The sequence below is a fragment of the Oncorhynchus mykiss genome, chromosome 14 (assembly GCF_057628025.1).
Source record: "Oncorhynchus mykiss isolate SJ-2025 chromosome 14, ASM5762802v1, whole genome shotgun sequence".
NCBI classification, from domain to species: domain Eukaryota; kingdom Metazoa; phylum Chordata; class Actinopteri; order Salmoniformes; family Salmonidae; genus Oncorhynchus; species Oncorhynchus mykiss.
This window is the reverse complement of record NC_143035.1, coordinates 6,844,498-6,853,892: the sequence shown is the minus strand read 5'-3', so window position 1 is coordinate 6,853,892 and position 9,395 is coordinate 6,844,498. Positions and strand designations below refer to the sequence as shown.

The following is a 9,395-nucleotide window of genomic DNA, read 5'->3' as shown; positions in this document are numbered from 1 at the left end:
AATGCTGAATGGTACAGTTCAACTGTCAAATCTGTGTGGTTTATATATATATATGTTTTTTCAGCAACAGTAGCAGTACTTATTCAATTTATGAAAAGGTGTTACATCAGGTCGCACGCACGGGTCCGCATATCAACATGCCAAAGTTCCTCCACTGAAGGGCAGACCTCCACCTAGCATAGCGGTTTGCCCGCTCAAGAAACGCTAGTGGATGGATGAGCGATTGCTGACCATCTTGTAGATGGTCTGCCGCCAGAGGCTCGATCGCGGCAAGCCGCTGATGGCGTGCCACCCAAATAAAACACTGGCGGACCGACAGGTCATTGTTAGCTGGGTAGGCCCTGAGAGCTTGTGCCAATATTGCAGGTAACTCCTTCGCTGAGAAATCTTTCAGCTCCAGGAACCGCTCCGCCGCAATCACAATGATTTATATTTTCCTAGGCTTCTCTCCACCTTGGCAGTGCCATTAATTACCATAGCTATAAATGCGCTGAAGAAGACTCCCAAGACCCCAACACCAGAAAGAGAAAGTGCTTGAAGACAAGTTTTTGGCACCTCAAACCCACTAACAAAATGGACACAAACACAAACTGTGGAAAAATGACTTGATTTTGTGAAAAAGATACAGTAAACACTGACCATGAAACTTAAAAAAAAAAATCCTAGTAGTATCTCTCATTTCCATATTATGCATTCATTACTAGGGTGTAAGGATTAAACAATGGCTCTGGGCTTCATTACTGTATTGAGGTTCCTCTGATCAGTCCCTCCACTTAGGATCGGCCTTATCCACTATGTGAGGCAAAGCAGCAGAAGCTGTCGTAAACGTAAACATTTCCATAAATCATTGTTTTTTTTCGCTGTCACAAGGACATGCAAGAAAACACCATAATTAAAATGTACAGTAACATAAAAACAGCTGCGGCACATCACATAGTATGCCATCTTCAAATAGGAAAACAGTTAGAACCTGTACAGGACATGCAGTTACAGTTTTAAAAAATAGATAAACAAATAGGCTAAAAAAACACTTTCAACTTTAGCAAAACGGGAAAAGAGTTCATTTGTTACAGTATACAATGTAATAAAAAATAGAACTAATCCCCAGTTGATCTGGTCCAGGGAGACCATTCGGTGGACAGACAGTCTTTACCCGTTGTTGCTGCACTGCCATTTAGGTAGAATGGGTCCAGGTCCACACTTGAGAGGCCCCTTTTAGATGGTCTTCATCTCTAAAGGCCTTACTTACTCTTAGATGATTTCTTTTTCTGAGGAGAGAATAAAACCCAAAACATTTACAGCTCTGTTATTTTTTGGCCAGGTATAATAGGTATGAGAGCTGAGGCATGCAGTGAGTAGTATAAGCACGCTGGAATGCAAGGTCAAGAAAAAGCACGTGTGTCAATGTCTAGCTGTAACTTCTGCGCCTTGATGATGAAGATGAGGTAAACTTCCTTACCTTTTTAGGTGGGGTCTCTGTGGGTGCTGGAGGGTGCTGTACAGGGATGGAGTCTTGGGCAGGTGTGGCTGGCATCTCAGACACTGCAGTCTTTGAGAGTTTCAGCTTTTTAATCTCTGTTGAGTTTTTATTTATGTAAACGTTATTACACAATCATTTTCAGTATAGACTAATATACAATATATTTTTTTCATTTTCTGAAACAAGGTTTTTAGAGGAAGAGTCACTCACTTTTCTTCTCTGTTGGAGAATCAGGTGTTACTGTGGTGGATGGAGGTAGTGGTTCCTTGTCAACACAGTTCTCATTTGTTTTCTTATCCTTTTCCAGTTCCATCTTAGTCTCATTCTCCTTTCTTATCTCCTCCTGTTTCTTCTTCGTTCCCTTCTCCTTTTTTGCACCATTCTCCTTAGTCGTCCTCTTCTTTTCCTTCCCTGGTTCCTTCTCTTCTACAGTCTCATTTTTCTTTTCATCCGTCTTCTCTTCGCCGGTTTCCCTTTTCTTCTTTTGAGGTTGTGGTGAATTGTCATCTGCTTTAGTCTCATTGTTCCTATTTTTCCTCTTCCTCTTCCTGGCTGACGGTTTTTCATTAGGTGTTGGGGTAGCAGGCATGGTGGGTGGCTGTTTGTCTTTGACTGATGGGGTGGGAGGTGCTGCCTTCTTAGCCTGACTGGACTTGGCTTTACTGGCTTTTGCAGATGTCTTGGTCTTCCCATTCCCATCTTCCTTTTCAGCTGTAGTCTTGACTTTTTCAGCAGCACTAGACCTTTCCACTGCAGCGCCAGCCTTGGGTTTAGGTGTCTTCGATGCAGCTCTAGCCCTGGGCTTCGTCGGCGCTCTTGTTTTCTTTGCTGCTGAGGCAGGTGGAGCGTTCAGCGCAGTGATGGCGTCCATTTTGGCGATGTTTGTGTCTGTGGACAGAGGTGGGTAGACAGTAAATAAACAACATGGCTACCTTGGAGACCTACTCTGAACTATCAACTGTCAACACCTGTACTTTATATAAAAGATGTCATACAGTTCTGTTTATATTGACTCACAAAGTTACTCCATAATTAAGTTATTAAAGGGTGATGCTGTGTGTCTTCTGGCTGTTATGATGCTTTTTGATGCTTTTGAATCCTCCCCCGCTCTCTGACTCATAACACCTCTCTGTCCACTCATCTTCCTCCTGCTCTCTTCCTCGGTCTCCCTTCCCCCTTTCACCTGACCCTCACTCGCCCTCCTCCTTTCCCACAATTTTCCCCTCTCTTGCCTGATAGTTCCAGTGCCAGTCTCTTCCACTTCTCCACGTCCAGATCGGAGTCAGAGTCCGAGCCAGAGTCGTCTCCCCCTGTAGGAGGAGGACCAAGAACGGTCAGAGGCAGGGCAGCCATGACAGTCTCAGGGGAGGGCTTCTTCTTTTTGCCTTTAACGGGTGTGTCCCCTGGTTTGTCTTCACCTCTTTTCCTCTTGGCTGATGGAGCCGAGGCCTGAAACAAGGGTTGGTAAGAAGAATTCCGTTATGCAGAATGATCTAGCTAACAAGCACTTAGAGAATATGGTTCCCAATGACCATATAAGGATGAGAAAATAAGTCAGTGCAATTTAATACACAGAGAGTTAGTATCTGTACTTGTGCTTTCTTCGATGAGGTTGCTTTCTTGTCTTTTGCAGCCACCTTCTTTCCTTTATTTGTGGCTGGAGCAACTACATACAATAAAAAAAGAGACATAAAACATACAGTAATGAAGACCATCAATGCAGAACACACATCCTGCACCATGACACCAGTACATACCAGCAGGTGTTGCTGTAACAGCTGGAGTTTCCTCAACGGAGGAGTCTCCACTACGGACACTCGATGTGGGTGACTGGTGAAGGAATATCAAAAGTTAGAATGAGGTTAATCATCACGTACATCTCATAGCATAGCTCCTGGTTTGAACAGGAAGAGGTATATTGATCTTACAGTAAGACTGTTCAGCAGTAGGAGCAGGTCCTTAGAAGCAGATTTATTTCCCTTTCCCCCACTCTGGGCCTTCTTAGCTGAAGCAGGGGTCTTAAGTTGAACCTCAGCATGCTTTGCTGGGGCTTCATCTGGGATGTCTGATGGTGAGTCAGTGCTGTCATTGGATGACTCTGGTGCTGTACTTGTAGGTGTGACAGTGGGTGTTGCCTGGGCCTTGCTTGGGGTAGCAGCAACCACGGGCTTAGCTGGAGTAGCAGGAGTAGCTTTCGCCTTGGCTTTTGATGTTGCTTTCAGTTTCGCTTGTTTCGCTGGCGTCACTGGTGTAGTTTGTGGTTTTGAGGTTGTTGTTGTCTACAGCAGTGTGAAGATGAATAAAATGAGACCCTAACGTTCATAGACAGTACTGAGGAAAATATTAGGGACAGACTATTATGTATACCAGCAACATATTCACTTTTAAAACTCACCGTTGCTGGACTGTCCTCTTCGCTGTCTGATGATGAATCACTGCTGTCACTGGACTCCTTACTAGCTGGGGTCTTGCTTGGAGTGGCAGCGACCATTGGTTTAACTGGAGTACTCGGAGGGGCTTTCGTCCTTGCTGTTGATGTTGGTTTTGATTGCTTCACTGGTGTATCTTTCGGTGTTGCAGCCGTTGTCTGAATCAGTGTTAAGACAGATATTTTAGATGAAATATCTGAAGAAAACCTACAGATTATTCCATACTCTACAGGAATAGACTAATAGACCAACTCACTGTTGCTGAAACACTGCTGTCACTAGATGACCCTGGTTTTGTAGTCTTGGCGGTGACAGTGGCTGTTGCCTTAGGCTTGCTTGGAGTGGCAACAGACGCTGCTTTAGCTGGGTTAGCAGGAGGGGCTGTTTTCTGAATCAATGGAATATAAAGAAAAATATTTAACCCAGTGTTTCATTTCAACAGAGTCCTCCCATTGCTGGAATCACTGGTATGGCTTTTGGTGTTGACATTGTGGTCCACAACAGTGTGACGATGATGAAAAAGATATCATTCATAAATATCTAAAGGATAGATTATTATACAGCCAGAATCTGATTAACTCTTTAAAACGCACCGGTGCCGGACCCTCTTCTTCGCTGTCTGATGACGAATCAATGCTGTCACTGGACTCCTTACTAGCTGGGGTTTTGCTTAGAGTGGCAGCAGCCACTGGTTTAAGTGGGGTAGCCGGAGGGGCTTTCCTCCTGGCTGTTGATGTTGGTTTTGTTTGCTTCCCCGTTGTAGCTGTCGGTGTTGCAGCTGTTGTCTGAATCATTGTGAAGACAAGATACAACGGTGAAGAAATGTGTAAAGAAAACCAATGATAAAGATTATTTCACACGACCCAGGGATATATGAACTCTTCAAAACTTACCACCGATGGAACCTGTTCTTCACTGTCTGACAAATCACCGCTGTCACTAGATGACTCTGCTGTTATAGTCTTGGCTGTTGCCGTGGCCTTGCATGGAGGGGCAACAGTCGCTGCTCTAGCCGGGGTAGCGTTTTTAGCGGGTTTCGCCGGTGTTGTGGCTGCTTCCTGAATCCGTTTGATATGAAGATAATATTCAACCCGTTGTTTCATTTGGGAGGGTAAGAAAATATAAGATCATTCTACAGGACTAAAATAAATGTTTTAGTAAAGAAAGAAAAAAAACTCACCGTTGCTGGACTGTCCTCTTCGCTGTCTGATGACAAATCAATGCTGTCACTGGACTCCTTACTAGCTGGGGTCTTGCTTGGAGTGGCAGCGACCACTGGTTTAACTGGGGTACCCGGAGGGGCTTTCGTCTTGGCTGTTGATGTTGCTGTCTGTGTTTTCTAAATTGTGTAATATAAAGAAAAATGTTCAAACCTGTGTTTATCATGCGAGAATATGAACCGACACTTATACAGAAATGATTTGGGTTATTTCAAGTCTTAAAAAAAAAACCTCACCACTGTTGGACCTTCCTCATCGCTATCTGACGATTCACTGCTGCAACTGGATGAGTCGGATGCTGTAGATGTAGGTGTGGCAGTTATTGTTGCCTTGGCCTTGCTTGGAGTAGCAACAACCACTGCTTTAGTTGGAGTAGCTTTCGTCTTGGCTGTTGATGTTGCTTTCTGTTGCACCACTGGTGTAGCTTTCAGAGTGGCAGCTGTTGTCTGAATCAGTGTTAAGACAGATATTTATGATGAAATATCTGAAGAGAACATACAGATTATTCCATACTCTACAGAAAAAGACTAATACAACTCACTGTTGCTGGACTCTCCCCGTTGCTGCCTGATGACGAATCAATGCTATCACTGGACTCCTTACTAGCCGAGGTCTTATTTGGGGTAGCAGCAACCACTGGTTTAACTGGGGTGGCTTTCATCTTGGCTGTTGGTGTTGCTGTCTGTGTCTTCACTGGCGCTGTCTGTGTTTTCTAAATTGTGTAATATAAAGAAAATGTTCAAACCGGTGTTTAGCATGCGAGAATATGAACCGACACGTATACATAAAAGATTTGGGTTATTTCAAGTCTTTAAAATAAAATACAAACTCACCACTGTTGGACCTTCCTCTTCAATTTCTGATGATGAATCACAGCTGTCACTGGAAGCCTCTGGCGCTGTAGTCTTCGACTTGGTTGTTGGCTTGGCCGTTGATGTTATTTTACTAATTGGTGTTACCGGTTTTGCAGGTGTTGCTTTTGGTGTTGTGGGTGTTTTCTAAATTGGTGTAAAAAAAGAGGCAAATATAAAATGTAATTCAGGGTTTCATTTCTGAATGTAATATATCATGTATCCACACTCCAGAGGTAAACTCACCACCGCGGGACTCTCCTCATCGCTATCTGATGATTCACTGCTGCAACTGGATGAGTCGGATGCTGTAGATGTAGGTGTGGCAGTTGTTGTTGCCTTGGCCTTGCTTGGAGTAGCAACAACCACTGCTTTAGTTGGAGTAGCTTTCGTCTTGGCTGTTGATGTTGCTTTACTGGTTGGCGTCACTGGTGCTGGCGTCAAGGGTGTTTTCTGAATCAATGTTGAGACAATTAGAGATGTGACGCAATCTTTGCACAAAGGGTTTGATCTGTGAATGTAAAGAAAGGTTTAGAATATTCTACAAAGGAATAGATTAACTCACCACTGTTGTTGCCTCTTTCCTGTCTGATGACGTATCAGTGGTATTGCTGGAGGCCCCAGATTTAGGCGTGGAAGTGGTTGTTAACTTGGCCTTGGTTGGGGTCGATGGTGTGACCTCTGACACGGCCTTGATCTTTGCAGCTGGAACATGATTGGCTTTGGGCGTAGCAGGGCTGTTCTGTAAACAGCAGAGGAGAGGAAGAGAAGAATCCATCAGTAACAACAGGGAGAAGAAGAGTTTATATTGGATTTGTAATCATGTCTCTCTATTGGTGTTCACCAGTATGTTTCCATCTGTGCTTGCTTACTTGTGGCGTTGTCTCCTCACTCTCAGAGTCCTCTGAGCTGTCTGTCCCAGAGATCTCCTCCACTACTGTCCACTTCCCTCCAAGAGTCGTCTGCACTGCAGTCTTGGCCTTAGTTGGGCTGGCCTTAGCTGAGGTCTGAGGCTTTGGGGTCTGGGAGGCTGGAAAAACAAGAGCAAGGAACAAGACATGCATGATATTCAGATTTAAACCACAACCAAACAACTAATTTCTTGGTTGTTGTTTACATTGGTCTCCTACACTTTTACTGAAAAAAGCCTGTACCTTTAACAGGTGTTGTTTCTTCCTCTGCTGAACTCGAGCTCTCTGTGCTGCTTTCAGGGTCTGCTTGACGGTTATTTTTTAACTCAGAAGAATCCGGTTCTGTTCCAGTCTTTGTACTCCTGGAAGCACTGAAGAACACAGTTGAATGTCAAAATCAACCCAAAGCAATGAGGTCAGTTAATCAGACAAAAATAATGACCTGCATTTTGAGAAAACCTATAGGCTAGCTACTCACTGTCCAAACCATTTATTGTAGATGTCCAGTAGTGAAGTTGACAAGGCTTCTGGTTCTCCGCCCTAGACAAAATATTAAGAGAAACAAAATCAGACAAAGGGAAATCTAGCTAGCTACATATCAAACACAAGACATTCTACACAGCAAAGTTCAATTTATTAGTGTAGTCCCCAAGTATAGTCTACAGTCTCAACCAAGAGGTCTGGGCCTCCATGGCACTGGCACAGTAGTGCAGGGCCCATAGGTAGACTCTTGTTCAAGCGCGCTCTGGCTGTTCGATACCTAAACTGTTACAACTATGTTATTTAGTTGTAACAACGACACCGTTATGGAAGTACAAATCTGCAACAAAATGTCGCGAAGTTTCCCTTAATGGAGTGATAACGTTACATGTTACAATGTATGACGTCTGAAACAGATAGATGTAGCGACCTTCACATGCTTTCTGAGTTCTTCTGCAGCTTTCTGGAAGCCGTTTTCCTTCAAATGTCGATAGATCAAATGGGTCAATTGATCACTTGACCCATGCTTCTTCTTTGGAGACATATTCCGACGTTAACACAAACACAACAACTAAAATAACAGAAAGTATAACGAATTGAATATACTTGGCCACATCAGTTTGCACGCTTTGGTTCTTCACATCGTGCATGGTAAGCGTTTTAACTTTGACCCATGCCTGTATTTCCGGCGAAGTCGTTGTGCATAATGGGAATTGTAGTGCGGTGTCAACTACTCTACTCACTATATTCCTAGACGAGTCCACCTAGCGGCCTACGTATGATAAGGCTGATCTTTTACAATAAAAATGATCCCTCTACTGTTAGTGTTTTTTTTTTAATCACTTTGGTGCATTTTTCACAAGTATGTGGTACATTTTAAGCACACAAATCTTAACAGATGATCAAAATGGCTTGTGTTTCAAAACTCGAAGCACATTTTCAATTGACTGAGTACAACAAACAAATCCAAACATTGTTCACTGCACCAAATCACTCTTTCAATTTGGATACAAATATCTGCTTTTCAAAATGCATTATTCACTTAACTTTTGATATGATTTGTCATTTGGTAACAATACAATTAACTATCACTTAATCAAACTGCTCAAAACGAATAACTACTGAACCAAAATGATGTAGTGCCTAGTTAACATATATAGTTTGATAACTGCTAAACACTGTATTTTATTACATTTTTTTACCTAAAAAATGTATCAATTTGACATCAATTTAGTTTGGAACATAAAACCAAATCATTAATGGATGTGGCTGTAAATACGTTATCATTTCCTATCAGCCTGTGTGCTGCAATAGGACAACGTGGAAAGAGTCACTGTACATGCTACCATTTGGAATTATTGTGTCGTGTACAACACACTGCTGAAACACCTGGGTTGTATATAACAATATATTCTACTCATTTTCTGAATTACTGGACTTTGATAAGCTGTAAGCTGCTGAATTCAAAACAGAGAGACAGGCGATGCTGTGTCAGTTGACAAGTCAGGTAGAAAAGGTGATCTCATACAAAGTTGCATGGTGTAGAGATGGCATACAACGCTGTGCTATGTTTTTGCAGGAGCCAACTGCTTTATAATACCTCTATTTCTGATGATTTGTCCTATGTATGTACTTATAAGGATAATGAAACTGTAAGACTGACATATTTCTCAACATGCTCACAACCTGCCATTGGATACAAATTATTTTAAAAACTGCATGTCAAGTTATAGTCCAATACTATATAGAAAGTGATAATTACCATCTACTGTTCTTTCTAGTCAGCACTACAAAAATAACAGTTTTGAAATGTGTATCTTGTATTTTTGCTGTTGGATTAAATGGTAGTTAAAATGACTAAATGCTGAGCCTATCATTCATTATCTGATGTATTGGTGACTAAATAAAATGTGCTCATGGTACATCATATAAAACTTAGATTTAGCATGAATGACTCAGGGGTGAAAGATGTCTGAACCCCCAATGAATCAAAGGAACAATCAAAGGTTCTGAACTTATGAGAG

The 9,395-nt window shown here is 42.5% G+C and overlaps 1 protein-coding gene across 2 annotated transcripts; it reads right to left on the bottom strand.

Annotated features, from left to right (window-relative positions):
• Positions 1–591: 591 nt before the first annotated feature.
• Positions 592–8,115, bottom strand: LOC110488631 (uncharacterized). 2 transcript variants are annotated; one of them, XM_090198212.1, is made up of 21 exons: positions 7,802–8,115; positions 7,370–7,431; positions 7,135–7,262; positions 6,853–7,010; positions 6,546–6,722; positions 6,227–6,433; positions 5,963–6,127; positions 5,671–5,841; positions 5,366–5,575; positions 5,090–5,248; positions 4,803–4,967; positions 4,503–4,694; positions 4,166–4,297; positions 3,876–4,067; positions 3,409–3,759; positions 3,238–3,310; positions 3,073–3,146; positions 2,713–2,929; positions 1,691–2,368; positions 1,460–1,575; positions 592–1,268 (listed from the first exon to the last, which is right to left on the bottom strand). In XM_090198212.1, exons 1-21 carry the CDS (start codon positions 7,913–7,915, stop codon positions 1,242–1,244), a joined length of 3,768 nt encoding a protein of 1,255 aa, XP_090054338.1. In that variant the 5' UTR covers positions 7,916–8,115; the 3' UTR covers positions 592–1,241. The 2 variants fall into 2 exon arrangements, with proteins under 2 accessions (XP_090054338.1, XP_021416594.3); XM_021560919.3 differs by having other exon boundaries at positions 3,409–3,756; positions 7,802–8,076.
• Between the last annotated feature and the right edge of the window lie 1,280 nt (positions 8,116–9,395).

Excerpts from the sequence above, each read along its gene's own strand:
- LOC110488631 (XM_090198212.1), bottom strand. The coding sequence starts at position 7,915 with ATGTCTCCAAAGAAGAAGCATGGGTCAAGTGATCAATTGACCCATTTG. Across the intron at positions 6,723-6,852 it reads GTGAGGAGACAACGCCACAA|AACAGCCCTGCTACGCCCAA; the intron begins GTAAGCAAGCAC and ends TGCTGTTTACAG. Across the intron at positions 2,369-2,712 it reads ACTGGCACTGGAACTATCAG|ACACAAACATCGCCAAAATG; the intron begins GCAAGAGAGGGG and ends CTCTGTCCACAG.